Source organism: Schistocerca americana, chromosome 10 (assembly GCF_021461395.2).
Source record: "Schistocerca americana isolate TAMUIC-IGC-003095 chromosome 10, iqSchAmer2.1, whole genome shotgun sequence".
Taxonomy (NCBI): domain Eukaryota; kingdom Metazoa; phylum Arthropoda; class Insecta; order Orthoptera; family Acrididae; genus Schistocerca; species Schistocerca americana.
The window spans coordinates 187,402,700-187,426,104 of NC_060128.1; the positions used below are offsets into that span (position 1 = coordinate 187,402,700).

At 43.2% G+C, this 23,405-nt stretch overlaps 1 protein-coding gene across 2 annotated transcripts in view; it reads right to left on the reverse strand.

Moving 5' to 3' along the window:
• The window catches only part of LOC124552443 (protein draper), a 406,470-nt gene that overhangs the window by 11,190 nt on the left and 371,875 nt on the right, over positions 1-23,405 (reverse strand). For both annotated transcript variants that reach the window (XM_047126717.1, XM_047126716.1), the window contains 4 exons: positions 19,701-19,856; positions 15,552-15,728; positions 11,951-12,061; positions 9,359-9,559 (listed from right to left, as the gene is read on the reverse strand). In XM_047126717.1, the coding sequence (XP_046982673.1) occupies positions 9,359-9,559; positions 11,951-12,061; positions 15,552-15,728; positions 19,701-19,856 (645 nt within the window). The remainder of the gene's footprint in view (positions 1-9,358; positions 9,560-11,950; positions 12,062-15,551; positions 15,729-19,700; positions 19,857-23,405) is intronic.

The window sequence follows — 23,405 nt, forward strand, 5'->3', positions numbered from 1 at the left end:
ACAGGCAATTCGGTCCCAGTTAGGATTCAGTGCTGTGCTATTGAAGTCATTGGTGAAGCCTCAGGCAGAATAAACAAGTCTTCATATTCTGCCAGCAATTCTTCCAAGTCTGTCCTAACAGTTTCCTCTAAATTAGCTACTTTTCCATGTAACAACATGAAACTGTACAAATCTTCTTCCTATAAAACCTCTAAATTAGCTATTAGTAATCCACATCCACAGTTCCAAAATTATTTACCCTTACCGATACCACCAGATTCCCATCTAGCTCATATATGCATAGCACACTTTGCCACACAAGACACAATGTCTTGTTGAGCTCCTCATTTTTCTCCAATGGCTCTACTACACAGAATGTTCAGAATCAACCACACAAAATGCACTGGCATGCTAATCAGTTCCTATGTCCACTCCGAGTAGCTTCCCCATACCTTGTGGCACAGTATTTTTTTAATCAACTTTCAGTCACTGTACTCACAGTTTCAAAGGCTGATAGATAAATTAAACAGTCTGGCATTTGCTATGTCAATCTTAGCCAATATAATCACATACAGAACAGATAGTTTAGCATAGCTACTTTGAGGCAATCATGAAATACGGTATTGTCTTTTGGGGTAATGCTAGCAATCTGACAAGAATATTAACATAACAGAAAAAAAATCAGAGTTGTGAGCAGTGCAAAGCCTGGAGACCTAAACGTACAAAGTGTTCCCTCGTTTCACTCATATGAAGTAATTCTCTTCACAAATAATAATCCTGAACAGCTTCTTCAAAGTAACTTCTGGTATATGTATGAAACTAGATGCAAAGGAAGTCTCATGCTTCATAGACCTCATTTTTTTCACACAGATCCCCTTAATATATGAGAATGAAAATATGCAAAAAAAAAGAGAGAAATTTTCAAAAGATAAAGTGAGTCGATAAAAAGAAAATTGTGTAGCATTCTGGTACAGAAATGCCATTACTCGATGATCTGATCATTTGAGGAGGACACAAAATCAAATAAAAATTTGGGAGATATATGGCGATAAATACTGCATTCCGTGTATCCTCTCTTACAATTACTAGTTGACAACTCTCCTGTACACTAAATCAATTATTTGACTTGCATGTTACAAGAAAATAAACTCCAGATTCCCTTTGGCCTCTTGGTAAACCTTTTGGGAGTCGCGCCTATTGCAGTTTCCCCCAAACTGAATGATATCCCATCGAGCTGTTTGACACTGATTATGGCATGCTGCTTAAGCAGAAATTCAGGTCTCAGTTCCATGCCATAGCCATTATTCATGTGAGATAAGACTTCCACGCCTACTCAGAAGTTCTGCTCTACTACCCAAAAATTGAAAACAGTTGATCTCAGCAAATGTACATTCTTCCTGCCTGCCCTTCTTAGTGTCCAACATAGTGGATTCAATTTTGTAACCTGCACGATGTTCAAAACTTGCCACAGTTATCACAGACACACCCGTTAGCCAATGTCCAGCAGAAACTTATGCTTCATTTCCCCACTGACCAGGGGGGAAAGAGGGACAGGTTGGTATACTCCACCCACGTCTATAAAGGGTCATTCAGAAGGAAGGTCATGTAATTTGTGAAGCGATTATACTTGTGAAAATAAACTGAGAAAGTCCTATGCATGCGAGTCCAAATTTTGATAGTTATGAGACTGGAGTGGGTTTAAGACTACACACATCCATGAAAGATTATGAAGACAAGTTGTGAATATTACAATGCTGTGTAGGTGCTGTGGTGGACAGAATAATAGTGGAACAGATGAATGATCCAATCTATAAGAGGTGCATCTCAGTGCATTTGTCAATGTATTGGAGCACGTGTGGGGTTGCACGTCAAATACCATCTCGGCAGGCTTTAATGTGGGCAAAAGCATCGGTGATGCAAGTGTCGAGTTCTTCAGATGTATTTACTTTTGTAGTGTATACATCTCCCTTCAACCAGCTCCATAAACAGAAGTCTAACTGGGATTAGGCCGGGTGATCTGGCAGGCCAGTTAGTGAGTCCACTATGGCCAATCCACTGGTTGAAAAAATGTGTTATTCACATACTGGAATACTTGTCTGGTACAGTGAATCTGTGATCCATCATGTTGCAGATACATTTGCCATCTTTAATCTAATGTCACGTCTTCCAAAAGAGAGATCTATTAGGAAAAGTGCATATACTGCACCTGTCACGCAATTTGGCAGGAACACTGGGCCTACCACCAGGTGATCACTCATACCAGATGTTCACTGAGAACCTAACTTAGAATTTTGCTTCCCAAGTGTCGTGTGCATTCTCCATCGTCAATGTGTGCGAACTGTGAGTGTTCACGATACCACTGTAATTAAGTGTGTTGCACAACATCTCTGCATACAGCCATCCATTCACAAAATTGTTGTCTACTTAACGAGTCACCTGGATGCAGATGTTGCACGGGCTGCACACGGAGTGGGTGTGAGCCCCCAGAATGTTACATACGGCGCACTCACGTTTGTGGAATATCGAGCCGACAGTTATTGTGCCGTATACTGGTGGTGGGACTCTGTTGTACCATTGCAATAATTTCTTCCCTTTTCTCAAGTGAATGGGCAGCCTCACATTCTGATGTTACATGTACTGGGTAGTGTTCCGAATTCACATAAAGTTTGAAAAACCATGGTAAATACCTTGGCACAGGAGTTCATCAATAAGGGAAGCATTTCTGGTACTCTGTCACAGACGGATGGGCAATGCCATTACGGTACCCGTACACAAGCAACATGTCTGAGTATTCGGCACAGGTGAGTGTATGTGGCATGTTAGTATTCACAGATGCAACGAACTTGCTCAATTAAACAACACTCAAGCAGGACACACATGGCTTCATGACTGCTCACTGATCCAACCCACAATTGTATACTTGGTACGCTTGCAGTCATTGCCCGAGTGTGAGATCACAGTGCTGCCATCTGTTGAGAGAACCCTCATACCTCTTGATGGATGGATCATTCATCTGTCCCACCATTATTCTGTCCATGAGAGCACCTACACAGCATTTCAGTAAGTAATATTCACAACTGCCTTCGCATACATTCAACCTGCTCCAGTTCCGTAGCGACCTAAAATCGGACACGTGTTCATAGGACTTTTTCAGTTTATTTTCACATACAGAATCACCTCACAAATTGTGTGACATTCCTCCCAAATCACACTGTATAATGCAAGTATATGTAAGTTTATTTGAACACGAATGATATCTCAGAATGCAAAGGCATAGCAAAATGTTATTCAAAGTTCTCAGAAGGTTCTTCAGACTCCAAATTTGCTAAACTCATGTCACTGGGACTTTTTTTTTTTTTTTTTTTTTTTTTGTTTGTGGTTTTAGGGCGCAAAACTTCTATGGTCATTAGCGCCCAGCCCGTGACATAGAAAACAGGAAATAAACGAAATTTAAAATCAGCAGCAATGGGAACAAAGTCATAAAATATGAGAAACTAAAGGCAGAAGGAATGCTTAAAAATCCACTATAGAAAGGGGTTGGTTGTCCCCCCAAAAAAAGCTTCAAATGACTGACGTCATTTCACTGTCACTAATAAACTGTAGAACGCGGTCAGCGGAGCGCGTGTCATCTGCTAAAATCGACGATAGATCAGGCGATAGCTGTAGACGGGAGCGTAACGGATTAAAATAGGGGCAGTCAATTAAAAGGTGTCTGACCGTCCACAGCTGAGAGCAGTGGGGACAGAGTGGGGGAGGAGCACCGCTTAAAAGATGTCGATGACTAAAAAGACAGTGCCCTATCCGGAGTCGAGCTAAAATTACCTCCTCCCGACGACGCGTTCGGGAGGAAGAGGTCCAAGCGCAAGGAAGGGCTTTCACTTCCCGCAATTTATTGTGGGGAAGTGTTGACCAATGCGCATGCCATAAATGAGCAGCTTGGCGACATAAAACGCTCCGTAGATCGGTAAACGGAAGAGACTGAATAGCTGGCCGAGGAAGAGAGACTGCAGCCTTGGCCGCTATATCGGCCGCCTCATTTCCACAGATACCAGCGTGTCCCGGGAGCCAGAGGAACGCCACTGAGACGCCCCCCAGGTGGAGCAAGCGCAGACAGTCCTGAATCCGGTGGACCAGAGGGTGCACAGGGTAAAGAGCTTGGAGACTTAGGAGAGAGCTGAGAGAATCTGAACAGATTACGTACTGTATCCGCTGATGGCGGCGGATGTAGTGGACAGCCTGGAGAACAGCGTAAAGCTCCGCAGTATAAACCGAACACTGGTCGGGAAGCCGAAAGTGATTTGGGGTGTCGCCAACAATATAGGCACTCCCTACACCTAACGATGTTTTCGAGCCGTCGGTGTAAATAAATGTGGCTTCCGTCATTTGTGCACATAGAGCAGCAAATGCCCGACGGTAAACAAGTGTAGGGGTACCATCCTTGGGAAATTGACATAGGTCTCTGAGCAAGTTGATCCGGGGACGGAGCCAAGGCGGTGCTGTACCCCAAGTTGTCAAGAAGGTTTTAGGAAAGCGGAAGGAAAGAGAATGGAGCAGTTGACGGAAGCGGACTCCCGGGGGTAGTAGGGAGGAGGAGCGGCCTGCATACCCGACATCAAAGGAGGCGTCGAAAAAAAGGTCATGCGCTGGATTAGCAGGCATGGAAGACAGATGGCTAGCATAACGACTCAGAAGGACTGCCCGCCGATTGGACAGCGGAGGTTCAGCAGTCTCAGCATAAAGGCTTTCCACAGGGCTGGTGTAAAAAGCTCCAGATACTAAACGTAATCCACGGTGGTGGATAGAGTCGAGACGCCGAAGAATAGACGGCCGAGCAGAGGAGTAGACTATGCTTCCATAATCCAATTTCGAGCGCACTAAGGCGCGATAGAGGCGGAGAAGGACCACTCGGTCCGCTCCCCAAGAGGTACCATTCAGGACACGGAGGGCGTTAAGCGAACGCAGACAGCGAGCCGAAAGATAGGAAACGTGGGAGGACCAGCACAGTTTTCTGTCAAACATAAGACCCAAGAATTTAGCGACGTCGGAAAACGGAAGGTTGACAGGACCTAGATGTAAGGAGGGCGGAAGAAACTCCTTACGTCGCCAAAAATTTATACAAACGGTCTTACTGGGTGAGAAACGGAAGCCGGTTTCGATGCTCCACGAGTGGAGGCGATCGAGACATCCTTGAAGACGTCTTTCAAGAAGGCTGGTCCGTTGAGAGCTGTAGTAGATCGCAAAATCGTCCACAAAGAGGGAGCCCGAGACATCAGGAAGGAGACAATCCATAATTGGATTAATGGCGATGGCAAACAGTACAACACTCAGCACGGAGCCCTGGGGTACCCCGTTTTCTTGGGAGAAAGTACGGGATAGAGTAGTGTTCACCCGCACCCTAAATGTGCGCTCTGCCATAAATTCGCGAAGAAAAAGGGGCAGCCGGCCTCGAAAGCCCCAAGAGAACAGTGTGCGGAGAATGCCTGTCCTCCAACAGGTATCGTATGCTCTCTCCAGATCAAAAAATATTGCTACCGTTTGGCGTTGCCGGAGAAAATTGTTCATGATATAAGTGGAGAGAGCAACGAGATGGTCAACTGCAGAACGATGCTTTCGGAATCCGCATTGGGCTGGTGTTAAAAGACTGCGGGACTCCAGCCACCAAGCTAAACGGTAATTCACCATACGCTCCAAAACCTTACAGACACTACTCGTGAGAGAAATGGGGCGATAGCTAGAGGGGAGATGTTTGTCCTTTCCAGGTTTCGGAACGGGAACGACAATAGCTTCCCGCCATCGCCTGGGAAAGGTACTGTCGGTCCAAATTCGATTATAAAGGCGAAGGAGGTAACGCAGGCTATGGGTTGATAAATGCAGCAACATTTGGACATGGATACCATCCGGTCCTGGGGCGGAGGAGCGAGAAGAAGAGAGTGCATGTTGGAGTTCGCGCATGGAGAAAACAGTATTGTAGCTTTCGCGATTGTGAGAGGAGAAAGCAAGATGTCGCACTTCCGCTGCACGTTTCTTCGGGAGAAACGCTGGCGGGTAATTTGAAGAGCTCGAAATCTCAGCAAAGTGCTGACCCAATGAGTTAGAAATTGCGACGGGGTCCACTAAGGTATCAAGCGCGACAGTGAGCCCAGAGACCGGGGAGAAACTAGGCGCGCCTGAGAACCGTCGAAGCCGACTCCAAACTTCCGAGGAGGGAGTGAAGGTGTTAAATGAGCTAATAAAGTATTTCCAGCTTGCCTTCTTGCTATCGCGGATGACGCGACGGCATCGCGCACGGAGCTGCTTATATCGGATACAGTTGGCCAAAGTTGGATGGTGACGGAAAATGCGAAGAGCACGTCGCCGCTCACGTATTGCGTCACGGCATGCCTCGTTCCACCAAGGAACTGGAGGGCGCCGGGGCAATTCGGAGGTGCGTGGTATTGAACGTTCCGCAGCTGTGAGAATAACGTCGGTAAAATGTGTGACCTCATCGTCGACGCTGGGAAAGCGACGGTCATCGAATGTCGCTAGAGACGAAAAAAGTGTCCAATCGGCTTGGGCAAACTTCCAGCGTCGCGGGCGCATATATGGCAGTTGAGGCTGCAGTCGAAGAACACATGGAAAGTGGTCACTCGAGTGTGTATCATCAAGGGCGAACCATTCGAAGCGCCGAGCTAGCGGAACAGTACCGACCGCAAGGTCCAAATGAGATAAATTTGCCGTGGAGGCAGACAAAAATGTGGGGACCCCAGTGTTGAGGCAGACTAGATCCGCTTGGTGGAAGACGTCTAGCAATAGTGAGCCACGTGGACAAGGATGTGGAGATCCCCAAAGCGGGTGGTGGGCATTGAAGTCCCCAACCAGCAAATAGGGGGGTGGAAGCTGATCAAGAAGATGAAGGAGATCAGCTCGTGCCATTGGTGTAGACGATGGAATGTATACCGTACAAAGAGAGAACGTGTATCCAGAAAGGGAAAGACGGACGGCGACAGCTTGGAAGGAAGTGTTTAAGGGGATTGGGTGATAATGGAGAGTATCATGGAGCAGAATCATGAGTCCTCCATGGGCTGGAGTGCCTTCAACAGAGGGGAGGTCATATCGGACGGACTGAAAATGAGGGAGAACAAAGCGGTCATGGGGACGCAGCTTTGTTTCCTGAAGACAGAAGATGACCGGCGAGTAGGATCGTAAGAGGATCGACAATTCCTCCCGATTGGCGCGAATGCCGCGGATATTCCAGTGGATAATGGACATAGGGTGAACAGAAAATGGAGGAACGTGACCAAGGGTGCTGTCAACTCAACGACTGCTCAGAGCTTGCGACCGACAGCATGGAATTGCATTCAGTCGAAGGCAGAAGATCCTGATCCATAGGTTGGTCAGGAGCAGCTCCTGCCACCAACGATCGGCCAGTTGACCGGCCACCAGCAGTGCGCCTCGGCGACACAGAAGATGGCCGAGGGCGATTTCCGCCAGGTGGTGCTGTAGATGGGACACGCCTTGGCGGAGAAGGAGAGGAACTGTGTTTCTTCGTAGCCTTCTTAGAAGTATGATGTTTAGATGAAGGAGGAACCGATGGTTGTGAAGTTGCGGTACGTAAAAACTCTTCACGAGAATGCTCCTTTTTCGAAGACTTGGCGTCTGACTTTTGGGCTCGAGATTTAACAGAACCCGACGAAGGGTGAGCCATAGAGTGGGCAGGCGAAAGGGGTGAGGTGGAACGGGCGATCTTTGCGCTGGCCGATCTGACGACCGTGGTACTAAAGGTGAAGTCGCAAGTCTGCGTGGCTGCCTCCTTTGTTGGTCGAGGAGAAGCAAGGACAGCGCTGTATTTACCTTTCTGAGGCACGGTGGGCTGTCGACTGGCGAGTAACTTTCGAGCAGCAAAGGTCGACACCTTTTCCTTCACTCTTATTTCCTGGATGAGCTTTTCATCCTTAAAAACGGGGCAATCTCGAGAAGAGGCAGCGTGGTCACCCATACAGTTGATGCAGCGAGGGGATGGAGGTGGACAAGCACCCTCATGGGCATCCTTGCCACAAGTAACACATTTGGCCGGATTGGAACAGGACTGGCTGGTATGATTGAACCGCTGACATCGATAGCAACGCGTAGGGTTTGGGACATAAGGGCGAACGGAAATTATCTCATAGCCTGCTTTGATTTTTGATGGGAGTTGAACTTTGTCAAATGTCAAGAAGACAGTGCGGGTTGGAATGATGTTCGAATCAACCCTTTTCATAACCCGATGAACAGCTGTGACGCCCTGGTCAGACAGGTAATGCTGAATTTCTTCGTCAGACAATCCATCGAGGGAGCGCGTATAAACGACTCCACGCGAGGAATTTAAGGTACGGTGCGGTTCCACCCGGACAGGGAAGGTGTGGAGCAGAGAAGTACGCAGCAATTTTTGAGCCTGGAGGGCACTGTGTGTTTCTAACAACAGGGTGCCGTTCCGTAATCTGGAACAAGACTTTACAGGACCCGCAATTGCGTCGACACCTTTCTGTATAATGAAAGGGTTGACCGTGGAAAAGTCGTGACCTTCGTCAGACCGAGAAACAACAAGGAACTGTGGCAACGATGGAAGAACAGTCTGTGGCTGAGACTCAGTGAACTTACGTTTGTGAGCAGACATAGTGGAAGGTGAGGAAACCATTGCGGAAGAATCCCCCATGATTACCGGCGTCTCCGATGGCGCGCTCCTCCCTTGTGGGGGCCCTCACCGAGGGCACACCCGCCTTAGGTGATTGTTCACACCTCAGGTCACACCTCCCGACAAACGGACGGAGGGACCAATCGGCACTTTCGGAAGGTATCAGCTCGGGTAATCACCCCTCCCTGGGCCTGGCCGTTACCAGGGGGTACGTACGTGTCCTACCTGTCTACCCGGGGCGGGGAATTACGCGTTACCCCGTCACCGGCTACGCATGGAAGTGCGTGGGTCGGCCTTCAGACACGCACAGGGAGGAAAGAAGAGAAAGGGAAAGGAAAGAAGAGGGGGTCTCAAACGCCGTAGCGGAGAAAAGGGCAAGGAGAAGAGGGAAGGAAAAGAGAAGGACAGAGGAAGGACGAGGACTGGCAAGTGTAAGAGCAAGGAATTTGGAACAGTTTAGAGCGTCCGTCTCCGGACGTAGGCACAAACCATACTCCCAGAGGGGGAGAAAGGAAGGAAAGAGACAGAGGTGAGGGGGGGGGGCGAAGATGGGGGACGGGGAGGGATGCGGAAAGGGAAGGGAAGGTATGCAGCCCGGAAAAGGAAGGAGGGCCACATTAGCTCGGGGTCCCGTGCTCGCTACGCACGTGTCCACAAAAGAGTTGTGGACCCCCTGGGGGGGTCACTGGGACTGTCATCCATCTGTACACAAAGCAGTGCCTCCCTTACCTGGTGCACTCTGTGGGTCCGCGATGTACTGTACGTGGGCGATTTCAGTCTTGAGGTTGTGGACGCGCCGCCGGAAGTAGAAGAGCAGACCGATGATGATGGCGACCAGGATGAGAGAGATGACGATGCCTGCCGCCACGCCACCATAGCTGGCCGTCTCCTGCTTCTGCTGCTGGCTCAGTGGGATGTCGCAGTTGGGGCCTGATAGGCAAAGTCAGAATTAATTCACTGTACAACTCTGTCTAGTTGTCACACGACTTATCTAGTGGTTCTAACACTAATGAGAATAGGATGCTGTCATCTGACACGACCTTTCTTGTAGTTTTGTTGCTACAAAAATAAGATCAACAGTAAGTTTATTGTCAACTCCAGCAAGTGAAGACACATTGTTCAACTTACAAGTGTAAGTGACTAACAGTACTTCTGAAAAATATAGCAAACAATCAAGTACACTAAATGTAACTTGTCTAAGAATTTTGACTGCAAACAATTTCAGGATATATGTCTTTTTTAAAAATGCAACTAAATACAAGCTAACATGGAAAGAGAAAACAAAAACAGTAAAAGAGTGTGTTTCATTAGAACTTTACTTAAAAAAAAAAAAAAAAAAAAAAAAAAACAGCAATAGGAGCAAGAATCAATAGAATATAAAGAGCATCTTGTGCCACTGAGAATTAATATGAACAGAGATGTATATCTGGAAATACAAACCTCAAGCATTAACCTACAGAGGTTAGACCTGAATGTTTAAATGCATGTGAATGCTTTGCTATCAGTTATTGTCTAGACAAGTCAAGAAGATTTCCCAGCAAAATATAAACAGTGGAAGATACGCAACAGCTGGATGTAAAATAAGAAGTAATAAGAAAAATTTAGTGAATTCTACAGAATACATTGTATACAATGTCAAACTGAAGGTTGATCCTTATTATTAGACACCTATTTCTGAGTGAGGACATTTCAGCCCTATAAATATTCCAGTAATTTTGTGAACAGAAAGATTCAAAAACTTTGACCGCAGAAGCCAAGGGTTAAATAAACCAAACAACATCTGGAAACAAAATGAAATTGAGGAACTAGGAATAATAGAGAAAAAGATTCCACAATTTGAAGGGTACAAACAGAAAGAATTAAAAATCTGGAACAGTTTTCAAGGCAAAACAAGGAAAAAATAGAAAAATATAGGAAGTTCAGGAAACATTTGAGGGTTGGAATTTAAATAGTGGCAACTAATTATTCACAGCTGATACAAAAAGAGTTACATGTTCGCGCCTGTTACTGTCCTTCAAAGTAGTCACCAGCATTGTGTCGAACCCATTGCCAACGATGTGGAAGGCGTAGTATACCACGAGCAGAGCCTGTTCTGTTGATGGTGCGAATGGAGTGGTCTACTTCCTATTGAATCCTTGTAACAGTTCTGAAGTGAAAGCCACGAAGTGGTTCCTTCATCTTCGGAATCAAATCAAAGTCACAAGGACTGAAGTCCAGGGAGTATGGTGGATGGTACAGCACTTCCCAGTCCCATCGACCGAACAGACGAGCCAAAGCTTGCACTGAATATGCCCGTGCATTGTCATGCATGATGATTGGTGGGTTGCACAAAAATAGTAGCTGCTTCTTTCGCAAAGCTGGTTGCAGGTGATGCTCCAAAAATGAACAGTAATACTGTGCATTGACTGTCTGCCATGGAGGAATGTAACGCATTAGGATAAAACCATCACAGTCGTACATGAGAATCACCATAACTTTCACCCTACTGATGCTCTGACGCACTGTTGACGCGACCAATATTGATGTCATTTTTTGGATTGGCATTTCGGTTTTGGCTCATACAATGTGGCCCATGTCTCATCCAGTGTGACAATACAGCGCATGAAAGCCTCTCCTTCATGCTCATAGTGCTCCAATTGTGTCTGAGCAGCATAGTAACGCATCCATTTCCGCATTTCTGTCAAGTCATGTGGAACCCATCGTGATGCAATTTTTCACATGCCCAAGCATTCCTTCAGGATGTGAAGCACAGTTGTATGAACTAATCCACTTTTGTGGGTGATCTCACGAATTGTATGGTGTCAATCACTGTCCACTAATGCGGCAACAACATACACTTCTTCTTCAGAGACACTAGGACGACCTGCCCGATGCATGTCTACCACTGTTTTCTGACCTTCATTGAAGGCTTTTACCCAATGTGCCACTGTTCTGTACGGCAATGCCGATTCCCTGCATGCCTCTTGAAGACCTAAATGATGCTGTCATGCTGTACGACCTTTGGCACATTCAATCTTGATCCAACTACGTTGTTCCTGTTTTGAAAACATAGTGACACCGTCACGTTAGACTGCTCACTCAAAAGTGACTGTGCTTCCCTTGATTGTGTGCATGCCAGTGACGTGGGATGGGTGAGTCCATCTGCTTGGAGGTAAGGTAGGTATGTCAACGTGTGCTATCAGTGACAATAGCATATTCCATTGCATACTGTCTCCACAGCAGTGTTGCCACTATTTAAGTTCCAACCTACGTATATACACAAAATGAGGTGGACTATTGTTAGGAAGGAGTTTGTCAGAAGTTATCAAATACATTCCTTACCTGTGTATGCATGGCGGCACACACAACCATCAACTGCATGACAGATAAAGTTCTCATTCTTGCATTCACATGGCTTCATGCAGTGATCTCCATAATAACCTTCAGGGCAGACTGGAAAAAAAAATTACAAATTCACATTATACATAAATGTGTCATCCACAATAGTAAAAGTTTGATCATAACAATATTGTTCTAATGACTCGTGTTATATCTTTTTAAGAAATATGTATAGCAAGGAAGAAAATGAAAACATACAAATAAAAATAGCAGTAGACTTGTGGAACATGCAAGCACTTTCTCTCTGGTTCCTTTTTACATAATTCTGTAAAATCTTGAAAATATTCAAATAATATATGAATAATATTTGTGTCAACTCTTTGTAGATATTTGACACCTATGCCCCAAACAATTTCTGCAAAATTATTCATGAAATTTGTGGAAAAATGGGACAGGAGTATACAAATTACCTGTAACTTACATATATTTTAAATACAGAAGTTGCAATTTTCTTGAATTCATCTTTTTTTTAATTATGTATAATCTCTGTTGGAAGTCAGTAAGTGCTGTCATTCTCAAACTTTGGATGAATGATTTCCAGGTATTTGTGCACCGTCAATTACACTACCCCATGAGACACACACAGTATCTACCTGTACTACTTGTCTTATTGAGTAAATTTTTAACATAATATTACACCTCTTAATGAGTAGGTTATGACAGCATTTTGAATTTTTAGATTCAACCAATACTTATGCAAAATATTGAAATTCATATTTTTGTTGCCCATACACTGAAACTGGCACCACAGTTCCAGGAGAGGGATTTAGCAATATAGATTACAATTACTTCTAACGACTTTTTGTTTCTTACTAAATTCCTAATGTTGTTCTACAAACAGGTGTTCAGTTTTAGGACAATAATTTCACAGACACTGAATATATTTTTGTTTTCAAGTTAGTGTCCATGACATTCTGTGTACTAAAATCAAACACCTTTGTGTAGCACAACATTAAGGAATGAAGAACAAAACAAAAAACTGTGATTAATAATAAACTGTCATTTAATACTCTTTAACAGTACTAATTTAAAACATGAGATCAGTTTACATTCCTCGCAAATAGATTTTTAAGAAAAACCACATTCTTGCAAAGAGCACTGAAGATGCTTTTAAATAAAGTTAAATAGGTGTGGATTAAATAAATCTTTTATTGTGGTCACAAAAGATGGTATGGTACCAACATAATTCATGTGATGTTGCTGTACTGGATTTTTTGTAAGTTTTGTCTGGATATGTATTTTTTATTGGGAATTTCATTTTTTTTGTCCCCACTCAAAATCCCCTAATTCCCATGATTGTTCCCAATAGTTTTATGTTCTCTTCAAATCATTTTGATTATAGTATACATAATCAGATTGTTTTCATTTGATAGCATCTGTGATGTCACACTGTGTAAAAATGAAATGGAAGTGTACATTATCTTAATGATGTCACAGGTCAATGCCACGGGCAAGTATCGGACAATTCGATGCTTTTGAAAACAATGCTCGATGTGACATTCCCTAGGCCACTCTGATCTTGTTGTTGGTTAGTTTCCTCCACCCTGTGTAATAATGTAAAACACTTATTTGAATGAGGGCTACGAAAGCTGGCAGTGAAGAATGTCCAACATACATCCTTGGAACTTCAGGCTGAAACATAGTGAACATATGTACTGTATTTACCCAAGTATAAGATGAAAATGATTATAAGGTGACCCACTTTTTTCAAAAGGCTTCTTGGAAAAAAAAGTTAATATATTCAGACTGATCAAAATTACAAACTGTTTATCTGCCTAAAAAGGTAACATTTTACCTAATCTAAATTTGTACCATTTCTTGACTGTCTACATTTTGATAATACAAGGAGAAAAAATAACAAAAAATAAATTGTTCACATTAATCTGTGGAGCATTTTCTTTTCTACATTTTTCGCTTACCGACCCTGTCATCTATGGTATCACTATTTTTAATCATCATCATCATCATCATCATCATCATCCTAACAGTAGAATTCTGAAATTTATACATTCATGGTCACCATTTCTTTAAAATATGTTGCAATTTCTGAGGTTCTGGTTGCAGTGGGACCTGAAAACACAGCTGTTTTTATCCAAGTATTGATGTGGGAATGTTACAATGTCTCTTGCTTCCAAACATATCATATGCCCACTGTTCTCTCATTGGCTGGGCTGTGTAGAACTAGCAGCTGACACACACTCTTTTGTTCCCATCATATGTCACGATGAGCATCAACAACATTGCAGCACTAAACACATGTGCATGCCACTGGGCCCTATCTAGAATTTTACCATCTGCTGCAGAAATGAGTACCATTGTTTGGTATTTGTCAATTTTTAAAGTCAGTTCAATCTGGACTACAAATAGACTCATGCAAACTTCATGTTAAACATGGTAGATGTTCTTAAAAAGCCAAAGAACACTGCATAGATTTCCATGGCTGGCAACATGACATAATTTGCTGCTCGCTCACTTGTCCCTCCCTGCACTTAACTGAGTTGGTAGCCAGGCTGGTATAACTGTTCCCCTCCAACCCTTCTGCGCACTGTGCCTGAGCAACTATGAAACACAGACTGCAGTATCTTCTACAGTACTAGTAATATGTAATAACAATGACTAATACATAAATAAATTATTGCAACAACAATTGAGTCCAATTCTTGAAGTCCCAATCGTCCATTGATGTAGTGTTACTATCTCCACAACAGATCTTGCCACTGTAATTTATTCTTGGGACAACAGTTAGTCACTTTAATTTGATTTATTTCATTTGTTAGAGATTTTATTCTCAATTAATTTTCTTTCTTGTTTCATCTGAAAGTCACCATCAAGTGTTCTAAAGCTGATTAAAAGCTGGTAATGTAAACTGGTATTCTAATACATGAACAGTGACTGAATTTCTCATTTGCAACCACTTACAAAATCATTATAGTCTCTCATAACCGAGTAAAATATTTATCTGTGTTTAGAATCAAGTAATGTTTTTTGAAGACCAAAATTTCCACTTTTGAATGTTACATTTACTTAAAAAGCAACATTAATATTTGAACAGGGTATCAATACATGTATGAGAACTTTTGTTACAAACTGTTCAGTTACAGCAAGAGTTTATAAGACAATAGAATTTAGTGCTATATCCTTCTGTGTTACACAAAAGTAGTGGCTAGTCCATAGTTTCTCGCATATCCTTCGCATAAGCACCGCACAAATCAAGTGTCAACACTATTGTTTGAGCACTGTTAATACTGTATCAAGTGCTTTGGCATGTTGGGAAATCAAGAGCCTCTTGAACACAAGCCCTGGCCTTGTGAATTCTTCAAAATAAATCTGTGTGTGACCTCAGTGGCCAAAGCTTCATCTGCAAATGTAAGGCAACCCCTACAAACCCTATTAAAGAATGTAAAAATGTTAACCTCAGCAGCAATAGTTTAATCTACGAGTATAAGATGACCCTGTATTTTTCGAAAGACGAATTTTGGATTAAATTGGCCTAATATTGTAGTATGTGTGAGGCCAGTACCAGAGGGTCCTGCCCCATCCTCACCTTTGGTGCAGTGTTCCCCCATCCAGCCGGCAGCGCAGTGGCACGCACCGTCATTGCGGCGGCACTTCCCACCGTTCTGGCACTTGCAGTGCTGGCTGCAGTTCATGCCATACGTGTTCTCTGGGCATGGCAGCGAGCAGTTGACACCAGTCCAGCCGGGTAGGCATCGACACACTCCTGCAGGCAAAAATTGTCAGACATGTGTAACTTGTACACTGATTCTGTGATTGTACATACGGGCGGGGACGGCGGGGGATAGCTGTAGGGTTGTAATAATCACAAAAAAAAAGTCTGTGCACTGCCAACACTGTAGTAATCTCCAGCAGCTACCTATAGGTAAATTTCATTTAATAGACTGACTTCATGATGAGAGGCACCAAGTAATGCTTGGAGCCTCCTGTGGCCGAGCAGACTGTAATGAAATGCCATGAAAATGAGTCTACAAGTCCCTGGTACTCCTCAGGAAGCAGTGACACCAAATCACTTGCAAAGAGACAGCCAATTCTGGTCTGTTCGTGGGTGCAGGATCAACGGCACGGAGCCTGCATTCCGTGACACCCCAGATATGTTCGATGGGGTTCAAATTTGGGCTCCCAGGGGGCCGTCACGATCTTAGGACCTCCCCTGCACGTTCCTGGAATCATTTCTGGGTGACGTAGAAGTGATGTGGCGTTGTGTTATCATCTTTAAACAAAGCAGAACAGTCTGGGTGTCGGAAGGCAAAAAATGGGTGCAGACGGTCCCCGAGCAGCTCAACATACCGCGGACCATTCAAAGTACCTTCCAGAACAATTTGGGGGTCTCTCCATACCAGGAAAATGCACCTCCTACCTTATCAGAGACACCATCACCTTGGACCACACCTTCTTGACAGATGGGATCCATCGAATCAGGTAGTCTGCCACAGACGGTGCTTCCCATCAGCACAGTGCAGTCGAAATTGTGGCTCGTCTGATCATATCACATTGTTCCAGTGTCCATCTCTGGTGAGTGGCAACAAATGCAAGCTGTTATGCCCAGTGACATTGTGCAGCAGTGGCTCCCACACCCCACAGAATCCGTGTTTGTATGAACTGTCCACTGGGGGATGTTCCTAGCACGTGCTATGTTGAATTGAGCTGTATCTGTTGCACTGTTGCTCTTCTGTCACTATTCATGGCCTGTCTCAGATGTCACAGTCATTGAGGGTGGCTGGAGCATTCATGATACACCCTGGATACGGTTGAAAATGTGAAGTGGAATTCGTGCACCACTGCCGAGATCGAAATTCACACCCGTTTGGGAGGCATCAGCTCATGACGTCGTCACATGTTACGCAAATCACTTGCACAACCACTTCTCAGAAGGTCTCCTATACTACTGCAGCTGGCACAGAGGGAGTATGGTGTGTATACAACACACTTGTGCCATCTGTGCCCCACTATCCCATGATGTTTGCTAAGTCAGTGTACACTGCCACTGGGTTGTACAGTATTACTAATGAATAAGCTTAATCTTTTATGATGTGTATTTTATTTAGTACAATTACCGTACAATATTCATTACAATGTGACAAAAACTGCAGCTACATTTCCTTTGGGTCAGGGTCACAGAAGTGAAAGCAGGAGGAACCCTTGTGGGGAACTGAGTGCTGACTAATCAACATTTCTAAAATTCACACAGCTTGCACTGAATTATCCAGTCATTCACACACAGTGACACAGTCATGTCACATGCTCTATGCTGTGATTGGCTGACAGAAGGAAACCGAGCAGCTGAAATTCTGATTTAAGTGTTTGCAAAACTAAACACTATATTTGGTCCTTTTTATGTTCCTAAGATTTGGTGTGAAACCAGTGTTGTAGCCCTGGAGAAATGCATGACACACTATGTGCTGTCTTACAATATTTTTATTCACAACTGGTTTCGATCATAGACTATCTTCACAGAACTAGCACAAAAATGGATACATAGTGAAAACTGTGAATATCAATGCAAATTACATTTCCATGAGAATAACTAGTCAGAAAAATTAAGTGTACTTATGAAAACATCTTTTCTGGTTAAATAGCATGCATGACGTACAAAGTTGTCCCAACAGTTTTTTTTTTTTTTGTTCACTTAATTCTTCCAACTAATAATTCTCATGAAAATGTAACTTGTGATGATATTCAAAGTTTTCACTTTGTTTCCTTCTTTGTGCTAGTACTGTGAAGATAGTCCATGATCAAAACCAGTTGTGAATAAATATACTCTAAGACAGCATGGTGTGTATCGTGCATGCATGTCTCCAAGTATACTGACACTTTTGTTCAAAGTTGTAGCACTCTGAAGCATAGAAAAGAACCAATAGATACTAAACACTTATGACCAGTTTCTGTTCTTTGCCAACTGCACAATGCCTAGAAAGGTTGATCATCAATCAGATCTCACAAGATGCCAATAAAAACCTTGATAATGACCAGTCAGGTTTTTTCCCACGAAAGTTATGCCGTGGTCAAATACTTGCAAGTTACTGGAATTGCATTTGTAGATCCATCAGAAGCATATGGCAGCATCAACAATAAGAAACTGATTGCAAAGCTATATTCCAACACAAAAGACTACTGTTTAACACTGTTTACAAATGTTCACTGCAAAACAGGAAGTTTTTTCATTTTGCGTAATAAGTGGAGCCAGTCTTGAAGAATGACTTCCTTCAGGGTAATGTATTGGCACCCCTGCTATACAAGTACCAACCAATTAAGCCCGGAACAAGACGATTTATTTGTGTAGATGACACAGCAACTGCAGCTCAAGACAAAACCTTTGAGGAAGTGGAGACTAAGCTGACAACAGTCCTCTGAGAGATAGGCAAGTATTATGAGATAACAACCTAAAGCCAAATCCCAGAAAAACACAGGTGTTTGCCTCTCATCTGAGAAACTGGGAAGCCAAGAGAAATTTAAATACATCCTGGAAAGGACAACAAGTATGCCACTACGATACTCCGAAACACCTGAGAGTACAGCAGGACTGAAGTCTCACATACAAAGATCATTGCCAAAAAACAAAGCTGAAAGTATTTGCTTGACATGTCATCATCCGCAAACTTACTGGCACCACCTGGGATTCACAGCATAACGTACTCCTACAGCTGCACTGTCACTGTGCTTAACACGCAGCACCAGTCTGGTGGAATTTGACACATACCAAGCAGGTGGTTATGGCAATGAATGAGATTGGGCACACTGAGACTGGCTGTCTATGAACAACAACTGTCATCAAAACTGTCAAATTATGAAAACAGTGCCAACTGACATCCACAGAATAACAGTCACATAAATGGAAAAAAAGAAGCAGGAAATCGACCCTAGGCATGCCCTGGTTAGATACAAACCACAAAAACTTAGGTTGAGGTGCCAGAGGACTTCGTGTGCACACATCATCAGGAATTGTCAGCATCTGGAACTCACCAAACAAAGCTACAATGAAATTCATTAAGCAGAATGGTTGGGGAGAAAACATCAGTGAGGAACCTGCCACAGGCATCCACATGCTGTGCTGTTTGTGACACAGAAGGCACTAAACTGATTGAGGACAGGAGTGTCACGATAGAAGGGGAACCTCAGGAACTGAAGCTTCATGACTGATGGGGTGGTGTGTGTGTGTGTGTGTGTGTGTGTGTGTGTGTGTGTGTGTGTGTGTGTGTGTGTGTGTGTGTGTGTGTGGAGACATATAGTACCTACAACATTACCTGGTGTGTAGAGTATGGTCGAAATCTTGGAATTCTGTGTTAATTAAATGCAAAAAGTTCACTGAGAGAATTCTCTACAAGGAATCAGATAAGGAGGACTAGGTGGTTATAATTTATTTATTATTACTGATTTTAGATGACCATTTGACAATATAAAGTGGTACTCATCTACTGTACCTTGATGTTGCCATCTGCAATTGGTAATCACGTAAGTCATGGGAGAAGAGATGCAAATGTCTCCTTGACAGCATATAACTTTAGACGAAATGTTCTACCATAGCATGAATGTTTAACAACTGCGCAGTAGCACTGAGGTAAGTTTTTTAATCTTGTATGGCAAACTCGAAAATTCTTTTGATTTGTGAAATTGTGAACATCATCACTTTACAGCCGTACACACATACATATAACTTATAATCTCACTGTATACTGACCTGTAACATGGTGACAGTCCGCCCCATTCTTGCAGGTGCATTTATTCTGGCAGTTGAGGCCGTACGTACTGATAGGGCACGGATGCTCGCAGGTGAGTCCTATGTAACCTGGCCGGCACAAGTACTGCCCAGTAACGTGGTCGCATGCACGAATACCTGCAGAATAAAACCACAAAGCTCAGTGGAACCAGAAGCACTGGTAACAATTGGCGAAACACTGAAATGAAATCTGTATACCAAAAGAAGGTAATACATGCACATTTCAGTTGATCAGAGCAATGAGGCAGGTAACACCTCAGAGCTGCAGACTAAACCAGATATAAGTTAAAGCATCCACCAATGACATTTTAGCAAGGCTTAGAAATACATCTAACTTTCAGATATGACACGCAAGCTATGAAAGCTCTCTGTAGTATGGCTAAGGAAATTGAGAAGGTGCTGGGAGCACAGAGACACAGTAACAAGAGCAAAGGAGGAGAACAGAATGAAAGAGAACAAAAGATCATGTTCTGCCATACATTAGTGCAGCTACGACAAGAATCAGCCGATCAAGCTCATATTCATTAAAGACAAAAAAGATGCACCATAAAGGAATTAGTCAAGTGGTATGTAAATCAGTAGAAATGTACATGTACAGACAAATAAATAATTATAATTTCAGAAAAATTGGATGATTTATTCAACAGAAATATCTTCAAAAATTGATCAAGTCAATAACACGTTGGTCCACCTCTGACCCTTATGCAAGCAGTTATTCAGATTAGTACTGATTGATAGGAGTATCACTCCTGGTTGTTACAGCAATACTATGGGTGACAGTCAGGTTGGTGTTCCATCATTATATAGAGCATCTCCAGACGCATCGTCAGCCTGAAGTCCCATTGACTGTAGTACAATTGTCTTCTGAGAGTCCTGCTTTGAACACAGCCCTAATGACTAATGAAGACCTCTCTGGACATGCCCCAGACAGCGTTGGAATAACAACCTGATTGTTGCCCACCACACAGCTTGACAACCAGCAGGTATTATCTGGGGTGCCATTTCATTTCATAGCAGTACCCCTTTGGTTGTCACGAGCAGCATCCTTACAGCACAGTGCGATGTCAATGATATTCTGAGCCCTGTTTTGTTGTCCTTCATGGCAAGCCATCCTGGAGTTACATTTCAGCAAGGTAATGCCCGCCCACACACGGTGAGAGTTTCAATTATTTGCCTTTGTGCTTGCCAAACCATACCTTGGCCATCAAAATCCCTGGATCTCTCCCCAATTCAGCACATCTGGAGCATTATGGGCAGGAGCCTCCAACTGGATGGAATTTGGCACAGTATGTCTCAGGAGGACACATCCAACAAACCTATCAATCAATCCCAAACTGAATGATGGCTTGTCTAAAGGCCAATGATAGATCAACACATTATTGACTTGCTTAACTTGTGAGGCTCTTTCTCTTGAATAAATCATCCATTTTTCTGCAATAGTAATCATTAGTTTGTCTGCACATGTACACCATATCTACCAATTTCTGTCCCATTTGGACAATTCCTTTGTGGTTCTTTTTGTCATGGAGAGTATTTCAACCACCTGCTAAAAATGAAGAACTTTCTATGCAGTGTAAAAGCTAGCCTTGGGCTTCATACATCTGGGGGCTGTCACATTACATGGAAATATATAAAAAGTGACATCAGACAAATGCAGCACTGTCTTCGTACATTAGATGGAACGTATATGTAATGTAAGTGTGCGCTTCTGCTGACACCTTTCTACTGACTGACACTACCCAGCAATGATGGAAAACTCCCACCGAGTCTTACCAGTGCAATTAACTTGCACCACTGTAGTTCATCCTGCTGCTAGCACACTTCCTCACCAGGTGGTGATATTAAACTGGTTTGTGTTTCACGTTGTGACCGTCACCCCATATTCTGAAACTTGAGCTGTGATTGCCTGCTTCGAGGTGACTCTACCAGTGCTGTGTTTGACTGTTCTTTGTTAGGCAGTTTCTTGCACCGTGTACATTTACTTTCACATCTCCATCAACATTCATATTCGGCAAGTTACTGTGAAGTGCATGGCAGAGGTTACTTCCCATTGTACTATATATTAAGATACAGAGCACGGCAAGAATGACTTGTTAAATGCCACTCTGCAAGCTACAGTTACACGGACAGTTTCAAACGTTTGAAGAATCACCACCAAAACATGAAGGCATTCCCATGCAATAATAGGTCATCCTTTATGAGTGAACACCTGACGCATCAGAGCTCTGGGTAGAGATCTGTGATGGGACTTCTCTTTGCTGTTGTTTCCATGTAATGATTGAGAAGACGGGAAATTTTAAATAATAATAATAATAATAATATCATTTAAAAAATCAAGATGTGAAAAGTCATTAAGTACCTCATAAAGTAACTATGAAAGCAAAGGAAATTCATGCCAATTTCCTTTCAAGTTTCCAAGTCGACAACAGAGTTTAAATTTGGTTGGGACAGCTTAGATGACGATGCGTGTAGTGATCGACCAACATGTGCCTCTAGCGCAGAAATTATTGCAAAAGTGCGTAAAATGGTCATGGAGGATTGCCACTTGAAAGTGGAGAAACTGCTGATGCTGCAGAGATGTCACCTGAATTAGCATATCACATTTTAACAATGGAATTGGATATGAGCAAATTATCTGATAGATGGGTGCCACACCTCTTTATGTAGGATTGGAAATCCATCAGAATGGAAATGTCCAAACAACATTTGAACTGTTTTTATAGCAACCCACAGGACTTTTTGTGCCAGTTTGTGACCACAGAGGAAACTTGGGTCAACTACTATATCCCAGAGACAGAACAACAGTCGAAACAGCGGAATCATATTGATTCAATACCAACAAAGAAAACTAAAGCAGTAAAGTCGGCCAGAAAGATCATGGCATCAGTTTTCTGATATGCAAAAAGGATTCTGCTGATAAATTATCTTCCCATTGGTCAACCTATTACAGGACAATACTAAACTAACTCCACATACCAATACAGCATAAGATACATGAAAAAAGGCCAGGTTTCGTAAGGAGGAACGTCACCTCCCGTCAACACAATGTGCACCAACATGCAAGTGTCATTGCTATGGCAAAAATATATGAAATAAGATATGAATCGCTGTCAAACCTGGCTCTGCCGCCCGATTTGGCTCCATCGGGCTTCTATCTCTACTCAAAGATCAATCTGTTTTTGGTGGACAGATATTCTCTTCAAACATAGAACCGACAGTCTTAGCTGATGGGTATTTTGCAGGCCTGGATGGGTCTCATTTTCATGAGGGGATCTAGCCACTGGAACATCACTGTACCAGGTGTATTAGTGTACACTGAGACTTCACTGAAAAATAAAAAAGTTTCACTGAGGTAAGTCATTTCTTTCTGCTCCATTCCAAGAACTTTTCAAATTACCCTCATAGATTAGGCGTATCTTTGCAATCACTGCAAATCGATACAGGTGGGCAGCCAAATGGAAATGAGACAGAAGAAAAGGAAGTAAGTAAATAAGCTGATCAGTATCTCAAAAGTAACTGCCATAACTGTTAATACATTAATCACACTGTGAGACAAGATGGTCAATGCCTTCATGGATAAATGTTTGCTGTTGCCTATGGAACCACAATTGTATTCAAGCACACTCCTCTCTATCGAAAGGAAATGGACAGCCACAAGGCTCCAAT